Source organism: Notothenia rossii (assembly GCF_949606895.1).
Source record: "Notothenia rossii genome assembly, chromosome: 4".
NCBI lineage: Eukaryota > Metazoa > Chordata > Actinopteri > Perciformes > Nototheniidae > Notothenia > Notothenia rossii.
In genome coordinates this window covers 29,154,399-29,176,597 of record NC_136902.1, presented here as the reverse complement: position 1 = coordinate 29,176,597, position 22,199 = coordinate 29,154,399, and the positions used below count along the sequence as shown (strand labels likewise).

General features: G+C 39.6%; 1 protein-coding gene across 1 annotated transcript in view; it reads right to left on the bottom strand.

Annotated features, from left to right (window-relative positions):
- Nucleotides 1–749: 749 nt before the first annotated feature.
- gnb1a (guanine nucleotide binding protein (G protein), beta polypeptide 1a) overlaps nucleotides 750–22,199 on the bottom strand; it is a 40,926-nt gene continuing 19,476 nt past the window's right edge. The window contains exons 2-11 of the mRNA XM_079676029.1: nucleotides 19,676–19,782; nucleotides 16,891–16,929; nucleotides 16,655–16,761; nucleotides 12,705–12,768; nucleotides 12,027–12,189; nucleotides 9,680–9,746; nucleotides 8,779–8,980; nucleotides 8,202–8,418; nucleotides 3,561–3,676; nucleotides 750–2,971 (exon numbers count right to left, since the gene is read on the bottom strand). Coding sequence (XP_079532155.1) covers nucleotides 3,570–3,676; nucleotides 8,202–8,418; nucleotides 8,779–8,980; nucleotides 9,680–9,746; nucleotides 12,027–12,189; nucleotides 12,705–12,768; nucleotides 16,655–16,761; nucleotides 16,891–16,929; nucleotides 19,676–19,732 — 1,023 coding nt within the window. The 5' untranslated portion in view covers nucleotides 19,733–19,782 and the 3' untranslated portion in view covers nucleotides 750–2,971; nucleotides 3,561–3,569. The remainder of the gene's footprint in view (nucleotides 2,972–3,560; nucleotides 3,677–8,201; nucleotides 8,419–8,778; nucleotides 8,981–9,679; nucleotides 9,747–12,026; nucleotides 12,190–12,704; nucleotides 12,769–16,654; nucleotides 16,762–16,890; nucleotides 16,930–19,675; nucleotides 19,783–22,199) is intronic.

Sequence of the window (22,199 nt, the reverse complement as noted above, 5' to 3'; positions counted from 1 at the left end):
CATTCAAAATGTTGCTTCAGTAAAAGTATAGAAGTATTATCAATGATACTTTTGAAATGAAACTTTAAATACCATAATTTAAAGTACTCAGTATTCAAATAGATATTTGAAAGTGTTACATTACAAAATAGAATCCTGTTTTATCACTATTTAATGAGTATTTCATTGTTGTAGTTTGGCAAAATGGAGCCAGCTTTAGGTATTTGGTAGTATATGAATGCATATCCTATAAATGATTGTGTTTTTGTTAGAAATACGTAAATGTAAAATAGTGAAATGTATTTCTATTACTATTTCTGTTGCATAAAATAGAAATACTCGAGTACAGGTTATACAAAATGGTATACCAGTAAAGTACTTCATTAAACTTATTTAGTTTCATGTGATCACTGACAGAAATTGCTTTCGATAAAATATATTTTTTATTTTGCTTACCTTAAAATCACTTTGTGAGGTTATTATTTTGTATCGTTTGTTGTATTTTATACTTATGTCCAGTAGGTGGCCACAAAGGTCAGGAAGTATTTTTAAGAGAGGTTGTAGGTATTTTCAAAATGACCCTATAAGTAGCTTTTCTGAGTGTGTTCAGAACACATCACAAGTCGATGGCCATGGTCTGCAGTTTTTATTCTATTCTCACATGTAGAAAGGATTATAGTAAGTGATTTCAACCTTTATACTCTGTATGTACCAGTATGCAAAGAGCAAATACACTTTGTGCAAATGACTGTACAGAGAAGCCAGGCTGATTCAACAGTGGATAAGAAATTGTTTATTTGACTTGAACATAATTACAAGGAAACCAAACAGTCTGCAACATTCTAGCTTCAGTGGTAACCGCTCTAAGTGAATCACACTCAACACAGGAGGTCATCTCAAACTGCTTTTTATTACATCTTAAATAACAGTACATTTTAATATAGTTTCTATCTTGCATCCAGCTTTCGGTTGTACACTGACTGACTTTAAAATTAAATACAAAAGGTGAAAAGGGAACATTTGGGGTGCAGAGCTCTACAGTTATTTGATGGAGAAAGAGAGAAAAGGAAAGGGAATTTAATTAATTTTTAATATTTTTTATTTCATTTTATTTTTTGCCAACTCCAGGCCTAACGCACAATTACAGCACATTTTTTGTACAGAATGTCGCAGAGAAAAAACAGAATGGAAAAAATGTCACTACTGCTAAAGAAAGAGCGTCTCTGTTTACAAGGAGAAGGGGAACAACAGAAAATTCTGCCATTCAGATGCTGCAAGATTTTTTTTTTCATTTTTTATTAAAGGACAGAAAAAAACCTGTTATAAAATGTTTTTCTTTGTAAGTGGAATTTTTGTTTGCTACAGAAGGAATGACAATTTATTTGTTCCGTTTGAGATTGTGTATGTTTAGGTGAATGAATGTACGTATGCATGTGTGTACAATTTTAAACATTTACGTTACTTCTTAATTTGTGGAATCCCTCCCAAGTATGGACCGAGTAACCGTTTATGTTGCAGGGTTTGCTTCTCAAGTGCATAGCTTTGACATTTTAGTTGAATCATGTATGCACGGAGTAGCCAAAAAAGAAAAAAAAAGAAAAAGGAAAAAAAGAAAAATATAAATACCATTGTATTGATATATTCAACAGGTTATTTTCTTAAAGAAAAACATCAAAGGACTTAATTCCATATGCACCTTTTTAAGCAATTCTACAGCATGCGATTCTAAGAGATAACCCACCCATGGCAGACAACCAAAATCTTTTTTTTTTTCGTTTTTAACTTAAAAAGTTTCAATATCATTATTTTCAAACATTGATTTATACAACATGTCATTCACAGAGTAGTAACTGCATTTCCAAGCACGGAATGGGCACCTCTGTTAAAAGAGAAACGTCCGGATTGCAACCGGGCTAAAGTGGAGGTACTCCCTAACCCGACCAAATCACATCACCGGTCCCAACCACGGGCAACAGAAACCGGGAGAAAAACACTAAATTAAAAGGAGAAAAAAACAAAAAAGGAATAAAAAAAGAGGGGCAGGTGGATTATGATCCGATGTGTTAATCTTCATCTGATTATTCTACACTGTCGCCAGACAAAAAAGGTGTAAGAACGGTTAAAATGTTTTTTTTTTGTTGTAGTTTTTCGTTTTAAAAACGAGCATTCATTATCATAAACAGCATGTGCTTGGTTAGTTTACTTTTTTTTTCTTTCGACATTATTCTATATATGCAAAGTTTAATTTTTGTGCAAACAAAGATTTTTGTGGACTACACTGAAAAAAACAAAACAGTAAAAGTATCATGGGGCTAAATATACAGAAGGGCCAGAAGTGGCTCGAGGACTCACTGTTGAAGCTCAATTCTCTCGCTTTGTTCTCCAGTGGGATAAAGCTGGATTTAAAATGTTGTGATTTTCTAGTATTCCACTTAAAAACATTCTCTAAAATATGTAAAGACTAGGAAATAAAACAAAGCTTTGATCCTCATTTTAAACATTACCTGACAGTTCGCTGATCTACTTCTCTTCGACGTAAAAGGAATAATGAAAACAATAAAAGAAACATGGCCAAAAAGCTATTAAGAGTTAGATCACTGTCGTGTAATAACCTTCGCTCAGAGCTGCGTGTGATGAGGACACGTTGGTTTGGTGGCGGCGGCAGCGGTGGGGTGTTTGTATTTTCACTTACTACAATACCAGACCATGGTGATGGAGGAATGGACATTTTTCCGCTCCGTTTTGAAAACCACTAGATTCCTCAAACCTTTTTTTTTTCTTCTGTTTTTGTGTGTGTAGCTGAATGACTGACAGACAATTGTGCTCTTTTAAATGAGAAGGAGAGAAAGAGAGAATTTTTGCCCTTGATAGTTTTTTTGGGGTGTTTGGAGTCAGTATCATGGTGTTTTTTTGAAAAGATTGGATATGCAATAAAATTGAACATTGTGATGTTGGAATGGTCTTCCACTCAACTTTGGAGTCCAGATGCCACCTGGAAACAAATCAAAAAACACATTTAATCTTATTATTCAGAATAATCTGCCAGATAAATGTAAAATCATCATGTCGCCTTTAACATGTTTGATTAGTGAATACAGAGATCCACAAAAAGCGAAATATAACTGCTCACATGTATATATCATTTGTGACCTAGGTCAAAATAATCACTGAGATCTGAAGAGGAAATTCTGATGCGAAAAATAAAAGCTGGCATGGTAAAAAAGATAGATGAAAACATTTATAATAACAATTGCACCATGTTTGGTTGGGTCTGGGCAATATATATATATTATATTGATTTAATGAAATTACACTAGTTTTTTTTTACCTGCTTAGGCCTTATAACTAAATTACTGATGATAATTCATCAAAAACCTCAGTGTAAAAATGTGTGAAAGCCCCAATTTTCCACCCAACAATATCTGTGTAAATTGTCGTGATGTATGATTTTGTTCATATCCCCCAGCCCTGATATTTGGTTTCTCTTTATATTTCATGTTGCACCTTCATTCCCGACCGCCAGATGGCAGTCAGTAGCTGATGCTGTTTCTACACCACAGCTGCTCTCATACATCCCTCACCTTCAGACTCTAGTTCCAGATCTTGAGGAAGCTGTCCCAGGACCCTGTTGCCACGGCCATGCCGTCGTCGGTCACGCCCAAGCAGCTCACCCGGTTATCATGACCGGCCAGGACACCTGCAGAGAGACAGCAGAGGTTGAGACACAGACACAAACCTGTGGAACATGTTAGACTACAACTGGATAAGCACAGTTTGGAAAATAAGTAATTTAGTAACTGGGATTTGGATATTGCAAGTTTCTATTAATTGTGAACCCCTTTTTCAAACCACAAAGACCATTCCAGGTGCCACTGGCAGAGCTTTCAGACTAATTAAAAGGCCAATGCAGATAATCAATATCCCTCTCTCCAACGGATCAAATAAGAGACTATTTGAAATAGCCTGCTCAGATGTGGGTCTCCTCTGATCCCTGACCCACCCTCAGTCAATATCTGTAAAGTATTCATGCCTCCACAGGGGCTCCTCGCTGCTGGAGCAGGTGACGCCTGCTGCTCTCCAGAGATGTATAGAAATGCCTTCTATAACGGGGCAAAACAAACACGAGCATCTCTTCTGTCATGTCGAAATCACACTTGGAAAGAAAGCTCTTCCTGCTCAATACTTCTTAAAGGAAAGAGAGAGGTGTCACTTCTGCAGTGTGGAGGTTTCATGTAGTCTATTGTTTTGGGCAAATGCATAACTGATACAGCAGCAAAGACTGACCTGTTGCTCCTCGGTTTAAGTAGTTTGTAGAGACACATTACAAGAAGTTAAGGTCAGGTAAGTGTTTAACATCCTTTTGCCAATGTGATTACATCAAATTATTGTGAAAACAAATCTCTACAAATTAACCCTGATTAATATCAGGTTAAGTATTTTGGTAGGGAAACATAATATAGTATTTTTACAGGTCAGAATCAGATTTGCATTTCAGGCCATTACATTTTTATTCCCATTCCTCATTTTCAAAACTGAATTACTTCTATCGGATACATTCTGCCACAAATTCTGAACCAGACGGAGGAAGTGAAGCCATTCCTATGCAGCTTTGGCTTTATGTTTAAGGCTTTTTCTGCATTTTGCTGAGTTACAAATCACCTTCAAAAACATGTCAGGTGACAGGTCTGATGTTTTTCTACTGACACCTATGTTTGACTTGTTCCAAATTTAGAAATGAGATGGCCAGACAAGCTAACAATCGTCTTACCATCCCATCCTACTTATTCTTCTTCTGTTTTTCTTCCCCGTGTCCCAGAGTTGCCTTGTGGCAAACACTAGTCCCGATGTCATGTGAGTTTTTTCAGCGAGTATACAGCTGTGACTTGTGAGGCTGCCAGGCAGTTGTACGGCAGTGTTTCCTATCGCAGCTCCTTCAAGGGGTCCAGCTGTATTCAGGGAGGTCTTGTATCTTTTGACTTGGCCTGTACTACTCAGTAAACTCTTCACTACTAAGATTGGAACAGTTCTGCTGCCTTAGTGATGTCGTTTTCTGACTTACCAGCTGTCTAACCTTCCAGATAACGATATATACAATTGGAAATGTATGCTCAATCATGAAAAAAAGTCTTAGGAAAGGCAGAAATGTGTAGAAAGGTTCAAATTCAACTTCACAAACACATTTTTACAATGACATGGCCCCCAATAAACTTCTGTTATTCAGCGAGAAGTAATAATACACTTTAAACTTCAGAATATCATGTTAAGCTGTTTGGTAAGAAGGATGCTTTGTGTTCGCCCTATAAGCCTAACTTTCCAAAACCAATAAACTGAAAGCCACGCCCACTTTCTGAAGCTGGTCAGGTGCGCAAAGGTGTGAAACAAAGAGCTCTAGCTATAAATGAGTTCTCCACATTCATCCCGTTTTTAAGTTCCTCCGTGTCTGCGTACTACATCTTTAAAGTGCACCGATCAGCTTTAAAGGAAGGACTGTGGTGATTTGCTCAGTTTCTTCCATCACCTCCACTCCACATTTTTTAACTGAGTCTGACACCGAACTCTGAAAAAACAACTGCTGGTCATTCAGACAGCTCAAAGTGCTACTGTAAAGGAGCAGGCCTAGTAATGTGGACTTCATGACGCATTTTGAATATTGTCCTGCAAAATAATAAACAATACACCATTAATAGCTTGAGTCAATAGACTGGACTTATTCACCATCAGCAGCTAAAACACTCTCTTTGCAAAAAGAGAATAACTGTAAGAAAACCCAATTTCCTGCTAAAAATGTGTCAAGTCCAGTTTTCACATTGATGTATTGTGTGTATAGTGTCCAGTGCATGCCCTGTGGGCAATCTAAGCTAATTTACAGATGGCCCTGAGCCCAATAGAGATTGCTCTGAAAAATGCGCGGACGAAATGGCACGAAGGGTTTGGGGGGCCTCCCCTAGAAAATTTAGATTTTTGGAGGTCTTAGATGCTGTCTGGTGCATTCTCTCGACTGAATTATAAGATGAACTACCACAATATTATATTCGACAATTTCAATTTTATTCTTCATTTCACTTGTTTGTTTGTTCTTGTTTGTGTTTGCTCGCTTGCATGCCCTGCATAGCTATAAGAAATACTTAAGTTGTTGGTGAAGACACTTTCCATCTGATGAAGGCAAATGCCTTCCCAGATGTAAAAAAGTAGAAAACATTACATTCAGTTGTAACTGCCAAAACAAACATTATTTACACTATTATGGCCCCTGTTAAAAATGTTTGTAATGTTATCTACTGTAAGTTGGTCGAACGAATGCCTCCTCATCCGGAAGTTGACCGAGCAGACCCGAGTAGCAGTCGAGAGGAGCCGAGCGCATCCGCGATGCACACAAAATGGCGAAGTCAGAGTTCCCGTTAGCCGGCAAATCTAAATCTCTCCGGTCAAAATAATGTCCCTTTAGCGCAGTGGTCACCAACCAGTCGATCACGATCGACCGCGAGTGTGGTGCGGGTAGATCGCGGACCGTTAACAAAAAAAGTAACAAAAGAAAGAAAAATAAAATAATAATGTTTGAAAAATATGTTTTTAGATGTAAACATATCATCCACCACCTCGTTAGCAGGTGCCACTTGATTGACGTATATTTGAGACACCTCAATAACATAATGCATTAACCGTGCTTTATGTGAACCTCATCATGACACAAGAGAGGACACGCAGGTGTGTGTGTGTGTGTGGGGTGTGTGTGTGTGTGTGTGTGTGTGTGTGTGTGTGTGTGTGTGTGTGTGTGTGTGTGTGTGTGTGTGTGTGTGTGTGTGTGTGTGTGTGTCAATAGCGCATTTAGTGTGATAGAGAGAGAGGGCGAGAGGGAGAGAGGGACCGGTGCTAGCGGGGACCGTGATGTTAGCATCTGGTTAGCTAGCTGCACTAACGGACATAAGGAGCCGTTTCCACAACAAGCTGGAGGAGAGTCTTCCCCTCTCAGACTGAGTGGCTCAGGTGAGCTAAAGGACTCTTGAGTGTTTAGATTAGAACGGTTTTGTCACAGATTATTTCCGCGGTACACCTTCATATGATCATTATACAAACAATAAGAGAATAAATTAAAAACAGGTATGAAATACTATATGGCTGTAAAACAAGAATACAGTTTAAGGGGAGTGATTTGTAAAATATCTATAAAGAAAAAGAAAATCTGTTTACAGTTCTGTCTCATATGGGTGCTGAAAGATGAATCCATAGATCTCTTCATGTTGCTCTCAAAGTGCACCAGATTGATGCTTTCATCTTCAATATTTAAAAAATGTTTTTCCCGGGGGAGCATCCCCACGGACCCTCCTAGAGGAGGTGAGGACCCCCCTAGAGCAGGTGAGGTCCGCCCCCCACTCGCACATAGCACTTTACCCCTGCCTATATGCTGTGAGCTGATTATGGAGCCTTTATTGTAACAGTAATTCAGATGCAATTAGCCTATATAAAAGGCCTCAAATTGGAAGCACTGTCTGGGCCGTCTTTTTCACTCAATTCTGCAATAGGTAGATCTCGCCTTTCACCTAGGCCGAGGTCGGTGATCTTGGGCTTAAAAAGGTTGGTGACCACTGCTTTACCGCAATACCGCTTCAATTGCGCCACTTATGTGACAGACAAAAATAGTAAATTCTAATGTCTAACACTTAATGTGGAGAAAGAGATGTCCTGTCTGGGTTGATTGTGCGTTGATCTGTTGGTAATGCCTCGGGGTTCCGGTGGGCATGTAAACAAATATATAATGCTGCGCTATAGTTTGTGGCCTCACCCAGTTGCATAGCGACACTTATTGTTTAGGTGTCTTTTAATAAGCAGGGAGTCATATCATTAGCTAGAACTAGCTGGATCTGATCAATATGGACATAAACGCGAGTGAAGTCTAATCTGACGGGAGAGAGAGATCAGCTGCTGCTGACAAGTTGACACGCAGCTCTGCATGATCACATGCAGCGGTGAGCGGACAAAACACACACTTCAGGTTAGAATATCACTCGTAGCTATTTTAATTACCTCTCAAATTACCTAAACTAGTTATAAATATGTTTAGTTTTACTGTCGGGTCACTCATTACTGGATCCGCAAGCTGCATGATACTGGCATAATAGATTGCCCGATCGGGCAACCAGCAGGTGAGGCTTCATTGCCCGAGCTAAATACTAGATGGCCCCGGGCCATCGGGCAGTCCTTAATGTCGAGCCCTGGTGTCTCACCTGCGCGGTCGGCCTTCAAAGTGTCCCAGACGTTGCAGTTGAAATCGTCGTAGCCGGCCAGCAGTAGACGGCCGCTCTTGGAGAACGCCACGGAGGTGATGCCGCAGATGATGTTGTCGTGTGAGTAAACCATCAGCTCCTGGTCGGCACGCAGGTCAAACAGCCGGCAGGTGGCGTCGTCTGAACCCGTGGCAAAGGCGTTGCCGTTGGGGAAGAACTACACAAAAAGAGTTATTTGTGAGTACATTTGTTGTTGTCCTTAGGTGGTGTTACAGTAACTTGCCACACCCTTTTCTGCACTGTTACCAAAGCTTAAATATGTTCATTGCTTCTGGGAGTTTCTGAAAGAGCAGGTGTAGGGATTACTATTACAGTAATGACTTTGTGCAAAACCATGAACTCCTGGTCTTTCGTTTTCAATCATACATATGCAGCAGTTCGAGTCAAATGCATTGAATTATTTGAGACTCGAGACCTTGATACAATGAGTTTATAACACGTGTGTGTGTGTGTGTGTGTGTGTGTGTGTGTGTGTGTGTGTGTGTGTGTGTGTGTGTGTGTGAGAGAGAGGCCTTACGCAGATAGCGTTGATGTCCGATTCATGGCCAGTGAAGGTCTGTCGGCACATTCCTTCTCTGATGTCCCAGAGCTTGGCCGAGGCATCGCAGGCTCCGGACACAAACAGCCTGGTGTCGGGCGCCAGAGAGAGACTCATGACGTCACCGGTGTGACCGGCGAATGTGGTCGTCTGCTGACCGGTCTCGATGTCCCACAGAGCGCTGCGAGGGAGCAGAGAGAACAGTGTAAGATAACTGTCGCAAAGTGTAAAACAACGCTGTGAAATATATAAGCGGTGAATATTTGAGGGTGAGCGCGATCACGCTGTCTGACGTCCGTCTGGTCGAGGCAGGCCCAACACCTGGGGCTTTGAAGCTGACTAAGAATCTCTATAATTCTAAAAATAAGGATCTCGTAATGTAAATATATTTGGAATGTAAAAATAAAAATAAGAATTAATAATAGAGTTCATATATTTGATGAAAAATGGGAATGATCATCCATTAAGATAACATGACAAACAATGTATGCATGCCACATCTTTTTGATTTGTTATCCCCTAATTATACATTTTAAATAGACGTTTATCATTTTCTTTACCATTTTTTCCTTACATTCTTTGTTTTCCCCCAATTTCTTGAAAAATACTTTAACTGCATTTTATTTTCTCCCAAATGCCCTGTCACGATATCATTTTCTGAACTTGCAAGAATATAGAAGAAAATAAAAAAGAAATATATGGAAAAAAACACAGAAGAAAATTAAACTTATTTCCGGAGAACATATTTACAACTAAAAACATTTGAAATATATAATGTGACATTTTTTGGGTTTCCTTTAATGTTATAAAGATGACTGTTGATATTTCTGGGGCGGTAGTTTGTGGGGGTGTAGTCTTAGGCTGCAGTAACACAACTCACCAGGTGGTGTCTCCAGAGCTGGTGACGATCTGGTTGTCATCCAGGAAGCGACAGCAGGACAGGTAACCTGAAGGAAATCAGACACGACTGAATAACTCACTCCTGATGGACAGTCTTTCCTACCGCACTCATATCCTTACGGTTTGCCCAGGGAAAGAAATTATACTCCCATATTCTCCTCACACCCAGCAGTGTTACGTGTGTGTGTGAGATGATTTGTTTGATCATCTCATAAAGCGGAAAGAAAGAAAAGCTGTACGGTATACATCGCTCCTGACTTCCATAATTCATCCCTCACTAGCAGGCAGAGTGAGTTCACCCCTCCCTATAGGCGAGGGAACTAGAACTAAAATGCTGACACACTTCCTGCATCATGTGACACTGATCAGATGAATGCTCCTTGCCTAAGAGCTCAACACTTTCATTAGTTAGAGCCGGGATAAAGCGCGACCAGCTCCTGTTCTTTCTGGAGGAAGACACAACATGTGACTGGCATGTCTCTGGTGTATAAATAACACAAGGCTTGCACAGCTACATGAGGCTAAAACAATACCAGACATCAATACTACACTGGCTCTGGGTGGGATCTTTTCTTCAGAGAAGGAGAGAAACCGATTGAAACTTGAGTGTGAAAAACAAACAGTGCTCCGTCATGACAACAGGACATTTGGTATAAAGCAGTGCACACTGGGTACATTCACTCAAGCACTGTTCATGAGTGCAAACTTGAAGTACCTGTACTTTACTTATTCATTATATATATATATATATATATATATATATATATATATATATATATATTAATGCTGTCAAAATTATCACGTTAACGGCAGTAATTAATTTTTTGAATTAATTGCGTTAAAATATTTAACGCATTTAACGCATGTGCAGAATGGCCCGCCCCATACATTCCACCAGTGGCAGCGCCAGGGTATGGCTGGGGTAGGCTACACCCATATCAAGAAATGGCTTAGCCCCGCCATGAAAAATGATTTTAAAGTAAGCAAAATAAAGTCCGCCAACTCGCGTCGAGAATTGCAGATATCAGTTCGTAAGATTGATTTCAGTAGCCACTTGTCTGGAAATACCGAAGACCAGAAACGGTTTTGAAAACTTTTGTCCCGTAGTGATCGTCTTCTCAATAGAACATCTTTGATAATGTCTTCTGGCCAATCAGAATCACGATAAAGGCGTGGTGTTGTTGCAGGAAGTCCCGACGGAGAACACTTTTGCTGTAGTACTAGGTGCACATAACTGGTACGCAGGTACGCATGCGCGGCAACAATCTGAAATGCGTACCGTCACTTGTGTAACAAAGCGCATTTGCGTACCGACGTACTTGTGAAGCTTTTCCAGAAGGCGGTTAGATCACCGGACGACAGAGTTGGTCTCCCCCCCCCCCCCGTGTTTGTAGAAATCAAAACGTAATGAAATAAGATCCCACGGTTTGATGATTGATAGCTGTGTGGGCTGTCTTTCATTTTGACACACAGAACAATGTTATAATAGACATACATACATAGGCTACTGTATGTTAAATGGATATATCCGCCTTCTTTCATTTATCGTTCCATTCCCACAACAATATACATAAAGAAATGGCGTATTTTCGACATAGTTCGAATGGTGATTAATCATGATTAATTAATTTTTAAGCTGTGATTAATCTCATTACAAATTGTAATCGTTTGACAGCCCCAATATATATATATTTATATATATATGTATTTTCTTTTCATGGCACTTGCCTACATTTGAAAAAGGGTCATACTAAACTTTTTCTTTACTAAATCACATTTGAAAAAGGGTTAATCAAATATTACGTTTGTTTTTTTACTAAAGTAACCCACAGTTTCAACAGGAACACCTCAACGATTAGAAAATACTATTTATTAACATTTAAGTCATCTTTGGGTTTTTTATTTGATCTTTATTCTAGATGTTTCTGCATTGTGTACTTTTCTATTATTTTGCACATTTCACTGATAATTTAGACAAATCTAATTATTATTTTTTTTACTAAAGTTACATCTTCAATGCATCACTTGCATAATAATTGTTACAGTGTGGTATTATAACTTTTACTTGAGGATCTGAATGCTTCCTCTATCACTTCTAGTAGTGCATATTATGGTTAGTAAATATTAACAGAGACTATTGTTTGATTAATTAATGATTCCTTCAAGTATTAAAGACAACTATACTTGTGCCATAGAGGCTTTACCATCTCCACTTGGAGACTAATTCTGTGGGAAGCATTAAATACTACATATTGACGACTAAGTCCAAATATAATCTGAGCCTGGATAAAATCCTGGGAATGATGGGTAATTGTGTCCGGGCCTACCTGTGTGTCCGGCCAGCTCGCGGCTGACGCGCACATTTCCCTCGCGGGTCTTCAGGTTGTAGATGGAGCAGATGTTGTCCAAGCCACCGCAGGCGACGTAGTTCCCAGAGGGGGCGTAGGCGCAGGTCATCACCCAGGAGGAGCGCAGCGGGATGGCATGGACCTGGAGGAGAGGGGAAGATTTAATATTAGATATCGTGTGGCGACAGGCGGGAGGGAGAGAGGAGGGCATGTGGCAGAGTCTGCCCGCAGTGTTTACTTAACCTTTCAAGTGCATAAAACACACTATTAATAGCATCACACAGCACCCTCTTAATTATAGTGAGTAATTCTATAAGGAACTCAGCATAATGAAACAAGCCGCAGGACGTACACATTTTTGTTGACTAACAGAAAAAGTTGACTACGGTGGCTTACCAAATTCAAAGTCTTTTTACTATTTGGAAATCTAGTAATAGTCATACAACAACCATACAGTTTTGTTTTGAAATAAAATGTTGATTTGTAGTGGTGCAAAATCGCAGAACATCCACCCTTTGACTGCAACTGATTTTAAGTCCTTACACAACAACAAAAGCTGAATGAGCTGCAGCCAATTGTTTTCTTCCGAGTGTGAGTTGAATGGGAAAACACAAGAATAACACATAATTGAGATTGTTTGAAAAAAGCTGTTTTTACCTTGTTTGTGGTGTAGCTGTCCCAAATAATGAGTTTGCCGTCCTGGGAGGCACTGACCAAAAGCCTGATGAGAAAAAGAAAACAATGCTCAAACTACGGAACAAATGCTCTTTTCTCTTATTTGGAAAAGGTAGTTCATCACACTGGATATGCTCCTGTCATTTGCTAACCTCAGTAACACAGATGTCTGTCATTGACACACAATGTAAGGGTATCGTTCCTTTAACTTTTGGTACAACATATAAAAGCTTTAATTGACCTGTATATCAGATACATATGTAACAGCATTATTTATAAAGGGGGCTATTATGCTCATTTTCAGGTTTCATAAATATATACTATGCTTCTACTGTGACATGTTTCCATGCTTTAATGTTCAAAAAGCTCTTTATTTTGAAGAAAAGGAGAAACTCCCTCTGGAGGGAAAAGGGAGAACCCCAAACAGCAGAACAGGGCCCCTCTGAAGATTTGCTGTATCAATATCACAGTAATAAACAAAATGAACAGTACTGATCTTATACATGTAGAAAAGTGAGGCAAACCAGTTCACTATCTATTTACTTTATTTGTTTTAACTCCATCAAAATCATAACCATGGTTAGCAAAGTGACTCCATCAGGAATGGTTATAAATCCTGTTTTGTTCTCAGGTGCCTCTGCGGCTGTGCTCTGCTATCTGGGTGACTCCAACAAGAGTAACCACAGCGACTGGCCCAATACACACAGGACCAGTCAGAAGAGTGAGCACAGCAAGCCCTGCTGGGACTTTTCCAATCCTAACTACCTCTTGCATGTGCACACTCTGGCAGATAATAAATCAGGGACTGAGTGGCCTGTGCTGGGAGTTCCCGTCTAAAAGCAGACGAAGCACATTATCCAACTTCCCAGCATTAGAATGAACACACAATGATCTCAAAGCCAGGCATTCTCAGATATAAGTTCCCGGCAATGTGATCAAGAGAGTAATTGCTTAGAATAATTTGTCATATCGTTATCGATGTACTTTTTGTGTATTTATTTTTCTTGTAGGCATCTTTTTAAAAAACATGATATGTTATAATAGTTGCTTCTTTTTTACAACTTAAATCAGGGTTGCAGGATTAAGCAAAAATAACTAATTGCGATTATATTGACTGATATTGCAAACGCGATAGGATAGGCGACTTTATGGGAAACAAGACATTATTCAAAATGCAATTTTTAAATATATGAATCTCTTTAGAAATGTTTTGCCTTTACCAAATGTTGTACTTACTGATATTTGAATGCGACACTTGTCCATATTGGGATTTTGATAACACAATTAATTGTGCAGCCCTAACTTCGTTTTTATGTTTGCACAATTTTAAACCATAGCAAACGCCTCGTATATGTAAATCTACTTGGCAATTATGGGTGCAACAACTAATCGACTTAATCGATTAAAAACGATGACCAAATTAGTTGCCAACTAATTCAGTCGTCGATTCGTTGGTGACGTCATCACGTGTGTTTTACGCACCGTTAAGCTCCAACGTTAGTCTTTTTATCGGTACTGGAGACATTTAAAAAATATGTCATATGTATTATTGCTACAAAAACATTATATCGCAGTTTTAGTGTCGCCAACTCGTTTCTAATATGCAAAAAGAAAACAAAAATGTGTCTATGGTTTATTTTCGATCTTTCCAATCGAGACGAGATCTCTCTCCCCCGTCTGTGTGCGAGGGGGCGGGGCGGTTTACACACACGCGGCTGCTACATGCAGCAACACACACGGCGGGGATGGCGGAGAGAAGCGCTCCAAGGTGTGGTTAAATGTTACCCGTCTCGATGTGGACAAAGCTCTTTGCCAATAGTGCAATAAAGGGTTTAGCATGTAAGGGCGGTGACACCAGCAATTTGTCTAAACATTTAGCAAAAGTGCACCACATTCAGACGGAGGAATGCACCGGGTTTGACTGTCTTTCTGGTAGCTCTGTAGCCCCGTCCACGAGTAACGTTTCCACGTCAGCAACACACGGAGTTAACAAAATTATACAAACATGGGTTAATGATTTGAGGTAACTAAGTTATTTATTTTGTTAAAGTTTCAGCTATTCTGTTCACAATTCTGTTATCACATTATTTAATACGATTTGTTAAAACATTGTTGTTTCTTTTGATGTGAAATATTATTTATTTAATTTAAATAAAAAGCAATGTTAATTTTGTTCAAAAAGTTTTTAGTGTTTATTTATGTCTTCATTGTTAGTTTCCACATGCCTAAAACAACCTCAAGCTAAATCTAAAAGTTTATGGCTAAATCAGAGCGTTTGAGAAATTGTGCAAGGCATACAGTAATAGTCCGAATAGTTGATTAATCGTTTCATTAATCGATTATCAAATTAGTCATTTGTTGCAGCCCTATTGGCCATAAAGCTGATTCTCGTCAGAACAGAGCGCTGACATCATGTTTGGAAAGGCATGATTTTTAAATCTTTGAATCAGTGTGTCGCTCTTCACTCCTCGAGTCTGTTTGAGTAACTGTGATGCTGTCAAGCAGCATAGGCAAACACAAGGAGAGGAGTGTTTATTTGGCTGAAGTGAATTGTAGCAAATGAGTAATACACAAGATCCACAATTTGTCTCCTCTAATAGTGGCCATTGTGAAATGGCTACACTCTAGAAACACATGGCAACTGTAACAGGAGCAGTATTATATCAGTGGCATGAGTTATGACTCACTGAGTTCATGATGTTCGAGGTTATCAAGTTCAGTAGTAATCATTCAAGCCCCGCCCCCCAGTCCATCGACCATGAGTCTATAACTGCGATGTCATATTTCTCTAGAGAGCATTCAAATAAAACTAAAATGGTACAAACAATCCCCTCCCTTATTATATAAGGGGACTAGTTATATATTATTTTTGATTAAAGATGAACACTGAATCATTAAATTCTGCCTTGAGTCATAAGTTGGGCCCTGACTGAACGGTTGTTTGCACAAGAGTGGACAATCATCATTATCTGCGGTTACACGGAATGTATGCTACAATTTGACAGTTACATTAAATGATAATTCTACAACTACAAAGTTCTGCCTTCAAAATGATTTATCTTTGGAACCGACTGCGAGACCCTGAACATTTAACTTGACATGTTACTGGTTCACGAGGGGGAAGTGGAAATAACTGCTGCTTTTCTTTCTCAAAGTATTGGAAAACCCACCACAGACTGAAGCCAAAGCAGTGTTTCCTCGGGGATAATAATAGCAGACTTAGCCTAGACTGTGGTCCAAAACATTTTCATGTGACCTTCTTTTCTGGGTGGCTGAATCTCCGTAGGTAGTCTGATAAATACCCCCCCCCCCCTCCAACTCCTCTGGGCAGTGAAACATTAACAGATGAAAGAAACAGACAGGAAGCGCTGACAGTGGGTAAACACAGTGGTGGACTTTTTCTCCGCCGTACAACTGGAGGGACGGTGGGCTTCTGTGGTCGGACTCACAGCGGCACCACAGTCATTAACTTTCTGCTCGCTGCGGGGAGAGGTGTGGGGGGGGTTTATGAGAAGATAGGAGTGCTTCATCTGTCTTATAATCTAGTCTCAACACGGCTCTAACAAGAGGCCATTTTGAGTATTTCCCCTATCCACATACCCCACCCCCCAATGCACACAAACACAGCACACACAGACAAACTGCGTAGTAGAGACGCTGGAGCAAATGAATGCATTTCCTACTGTGCACGTATTCCAATATTCTACTTGTAACATTTAGTATGTGTTAATAAAAAAAGAATAGCTTGAAGAATTTGTTTTTGGATGGTAGAGTGAGTTATTGTGGGATTTCATGACATGAAGCAGACCCTCAGGAGCAGTAACCAGCACAAAGGCAGTCAAGCTCGCTTTTATATCCACTTCCTGTTTTCAGGCTGGGCTAATGGGAGGAAATATTTAGTGAATGGACAGAATGGAGTTGAATGAGATTACCTCGAGTCAGTGCCCCAGTGCATGGCATAGATTTTAGCCAGATGCCCCCTCAGTGTCCGTCTAGTGCGCATCTGAATTCGGCCAACAGGGTCGATGTTAGCTGTGATCTAAACGGGGATAAGATGAGAGAAAACGTTGAGACCAAAATGCATTTTTACTGCTCTTTACAGAAAGCAATCTTCACCACTCTCAAATAAACATCAAAGTGAATACCATGTTTAAAACACGTTTCTTACCTGAGACAGGGTAGCATCCGCACACGCTTTCCTGGCATCCTGAAACACAACATCAGTCAGTTAACCATCTGTGAATCAGGTTCTGGATTTTGAACCTGTATACTTTTGATCACCAACCAACAAACCAAATTATATTTATAGTATATAGCAAGTATACTGAAAAACTATAGCTATTGTCATGGGGATACAATCATAAGATCATGTTTACCTCTTCTTAGACACAAATAATTAATATCATAATGTTGTTTAAAAGCCAATGGGCTCTTTGTTGATAAAAATATGAAATAAACTATTACAAAGCAATACAATTGACAACAATTACTGCTTAACTCTGCACTATAACAACTAAGATTTGTATTAGGTTGCATATCAGTACAATGATGTTAATGGGAACACTGTACAGCCTTGAGCAGCGATGTGAAATACAGTACAGTCGCTTCTGGTGGAATGTTATTAGGGAGGCGTGTGGTGCAGTGGGTTGTGCGTTGGTGTTCGGATCAGGTTTAAACCCCACTGCAGTCAACATGTCGTTGTGTCTCTGGGCAAGACACTTCACCCCAAATTGCTCCTGTGGGGATTGCCCACAGTATTGAGTATGTAAGTCGCTTTGGATAAAAGCGTCTAACAAGTAACATGTAACGTAATAGTTATCAAACTTTAGTCTTTGGTGGCTGATTTACAGCACTGTCAGCAATGATTTTTAAAGTTGAAATAAAATAGACATTTATTATGAAGGAAACAAAAATAACTCAAATAGGGCTGGGCGATATGGAGAAAATCAAATATCACAAAATGGGCGACCAAACATGTCATTATCCATATTTTGACCATATTGTTGGGTTCACTATTGGTGATTTCAGAATGCTGATAAATAACCACTAGTGGATAAGTGGGTAAAGGTAAATAATATAACAGCTAGATTACATTACTGTAAAGCCTTTGAAGGAGAAAAAGGCCTCACTTGTTTCATATATTGATATTTGTAATCGAACACAACAGGGTTTTTTCTAAACCTGGTAACAGTGGCGCTACTTTTGACGCGTGCCCTCATATCAAAATGCAGATTTTCCCCAGTAAAATGTTTAGGTGATGCCAGAAGACAATATATTATCTGCTTTTGAAAAGCGGTATAATTACTCCAAAAATAAATAAATCATGTCAAATAGACCGTCAGACGGCAGAGACAGCTTTGTTTTTACGGAGCTCTGAATAAAGAGTGCATTGATGTGCGGTCGGTCTGCCGGTGGACGAGAGGCAGGCAGCAGGCGCACACTGAAACTGTGATTTCTGAATTAGATCATTTCTGTTACTGCCATTTTTTATGAAGAGGAAGTAAAGAAACTATAACTCTGGATTGACTTATTGTTTGAGGTTCAATATATGACTCAGCAGCTTTAAGACTAGGGCTGCAACAAACGACTAATTTGATAATCGATTAATCTATCGATTAATGAAACGATTAATCGATTATTCGGATCGTTAAGGTTTTAACTGTACTACTACTTATATCAATACTGCTTATCGATCCGGTCCTTTCAACGATAGTATTAACGGTTCTTTTGACAAGAAATAAGGTAAACTAACTCAACAAATTGTGAACAAAACTAACATTGCTTTTTATTTTTAATTAAATGCATAATATTTCACATCAAAAGAAACAACAATGTTTTAACAAATCATAATAAATAATGTGATGACAGAACTGTAAACAGAATAGCTGAAACTTTAACAAAATAACTAATTCAGTTACCTCTAATCATTAACCTATGTTTTTATAACTGAGTTAACTCTGCGTGTTGCTGCTAGCATACATAACACCTGACGTGGAAAGGTTACTCTTGGAAGGGGCTACAGAGCTACTAGAAAGACAGCCGAACCCGGTGCATTTCTCCGTCTGAATGTGGTGCACTTTTGCTAAATGTTTAGACAAATTGCTCGTTTTACCGCCTTTATATGATAAACTGTTATTGCAATTTTGGTAACGAGCATTGTCCACATCGAGACGGATAAAGTTTAACCACACCTCGGAGCGCGTTCTCTCCGCCATCTCCTGCGTGTGTGTGTAAACTGCCCCGCCCCCTCGCAAGCAGGCGGGGGAGAGATCGCTCGTCTGAATTCGGAAGATCGAAAATACATTATAGACGCATTTTGTAGTCATATTGCATATTAGAAACTGAGTTGGCGACACTAAGACTGCGATATAATGTTTATGTAGCAATAATACATAACATATGTTTTTAAATGTCTCCTGTACCCATACAAAAGAGCGATAACGTTGGAGCTTAACGGGGTGTAGAACACATGTGATGACGTCACCAACGAATCGACGACTGAATTAGTTGCCAACTAATTTGGTAATCGATTTTAATCGATTAAGTCGATTAGTTGTTGCACCCCTATTTAAGACATGAAGATACTATTATTTTCTGCTTCGCTCTAATTCATTATTTTCACCGGAAAGTGGGCGGCGCATTAGCATTAGCGCCCTAATACTATATTTTTCTAGAAAAACCCCTGAACATATATTTGTATCCTGAGTGATATAATATCGACATATTGCCCAGCTATATGCTCTGAATGGCTTCACTGATTTCATTTGTGCTTTATCTTGATGTCAAGCAATTTAGAAGAAGCATTAAAATGGGCGTTTTTCAAAGAAAAACCTGCTTCACCAACACCAGATGGAATATCAGTCTCTGAGGCAAACATATTGAAAGAGGAATGTAAATCTGGATTTGTATAGTAAGCGAACAAAATGAGGCAGACTTGAGATTGAAGGACTTACTCTGATCTGGTTCTTGAGCTGCTCAGCCTCCTGGCGTAGCTGATCCAGTTCACTCATTTTCCTCTTCTAATGGTGTGCTTCGCTCCGCCGCCTAGTCTCTTTCTGATCTGCAGGAGAAGAAGAAGACACATGAGGGTCAACAAACATAACCAGATACTTCTCATTTCATGTTGGCGGGATCACAAACATTTAAACATTCAAGATTCTGGTTAAAGTGTAAAGGCATTATAGTCGTGTGTGATGAATTTATGGACATGGCTACTTGAGGACCACATAGTGCGTCTTAAATCCATCCTGTAAGGCCCAGACAAAGTCTCAGGGAATCACCGCAGCCTAACACTTTCTAGACGGCTCGAGACTCGTCTTTGCCAGCTTGAAACAGTTACCTAGCAACAAGCACTGTGCAGCTACTTTAGGCTTAAGATAACAATGTTGAGGATAATGTTGGAATTGTTTTCTCCCCCTCTCTCTTACAAACAATAGCGAACACCTTGGGCGAAGATCTGACCGCACCAAAATTCCTCAACAGATTAGGCAAAAAAATTGATTTAAAAAATCTCTGCGTTTAGAGAGCAATACCTTACTGAGAGTCAAAAGAAGCAAGGATTACGAGTCCAGAAAGCAGTCCAAAAAGTACGCTTGGGTTTGGATGGTCTACTGGGACCCGAGGTGCTACGCTGGTTTGAAGAAGCTATCAATGCTCTGGCCTCTGGGCTCTAAACTCTCCTCCAATGTCATCCCTGTAATCCCGGGACACAGTTGATTCAGCTCCTCCAGGCAAATCCGGTTAAGACAAAACCTGCTGATGATCCTAAAAGCAGTGGCTATCCCGCTGACCCCAATCCTCTGGTCGACGTCCTTAGCGCTGACACTTTCACTCTACATGGAAAGAAGACAGATTCTAATGAAATTATTGGTGTAAATGCGCATCTACCAGTTAGAGGGTCTTTGACGTGTTGACCACAGGCGCTGAGGATCGAACCAAAGTGTCCTTAACCCCAAATTGTGACAATAAACCCCAAATTGCTCTCAAAGTCAGGTCTATGGTAGTAAATGTATGCAAGTTGCTGTGGACAGGCAAAATACCATGTCATGTTAAATACAATAAAAACAGTATGGTTACAATTAAGACCTCCAGCTCAAAGGTGAGCCTCAAGTTCTTTCTTCCACGACAAACTACCCTCAAACTTTCAGAACAGGAAACACATCAGTGCCAATCTGTCGAATTCAAGCCAACAACGGTTCCATTTGTCCCGCGAACGCACCTTACCTCCCTGTCTCTCTGGGTTTCGATATAGTTCCTTTGTCCTGGAGAGTGTGGCGACCTTCTAAATGAATACCTTATCCTTCAAGCGCCTGACATCTCAATAGCTACCTGATTGGCCAGAGCTGCGAAATGGGTCTGCATGCAAGGCTCCTTAACCCCTAATCTTAGTGATAAACAAATCTCGTGGGGATATCCAAGCTAATTCTTGTCTGGTCTGTGATAGCCCTCTTTGTGAAGGAGGTAATGTAACTTCACCCGGAGACTTTTCAACAAAAGCTATCAGCTGGTCAACAGACTTTGGAAGCTGAAAAATGCAACCCGGTAACACGTGGACATTTGGAAATGGGGTACTGGGGCTAGGACATGTTCCGCTGATTAATGAAGTCCATCCTATAGGCTGCAGTGTGTAAATAACTCAACTACAACACTTCTACTGCTGACAATTCTTCCTTCAAACAAAATGATTATACACACAACCAAAATGACCATAAACTTGTATTAGAAAATAACATACATTTGTCATGATATTTTTGTATGTCTCATTCCATGTGTTTGCCTTTATTTTTCCAATTTAAATGCCACGGGAAGTTACAACAGCATGTTAAAGCCATAGATGTGAGGTTTTTAGTTTTTGCCAGATATTGCGTTCTTGACAATGCTGTGGATTGTTTGTGATTTCGAATATTTCGATGTAAACACAAGCCTTGTGGCCGCTACAACATGCCAATAGCATCCAGTCTGTGTGCAAGCAAGCAGTGATTGTCCCGACTATGAATGACAATGTGGCCGAGGAGATACAGTGTACTCTTTGCTGGTTAGTTAGTTGCTTAGTCAAGTGTTTGACAATTTGTCTGCAAATCACAAGGTCAAATCACATAACTAGTTATTTGGTTATGGTTTTCATTTGTCGCTAGTAGATATATAAACTGGTGGTACAGAATGTACCATTAACTTAAAAAAGGCGCATGCAACACAGCGCATGTTTTTGTAGATAAATAAACATAACCCAACATATTAATCAAAGGCTTGTTATATTTCCTTGTAGTGCTTTTTCTGGTCTCAACTGTAGCCATCTTCACTTCTTCCTTCTTTAAAAGGGGGCTTTTTGAATTCACGTTTGGCAAAAAAAAAGGGATAAAAACTAAGTTTGAGACGGATGCAGCCTGTCAAGAATATTCAAGAATGTTGGTCATTCTAAAAGACTGCTTAATATTAATAGTTATGCTTTAAAATATTTAAAAAACAGACCAGTTTCAT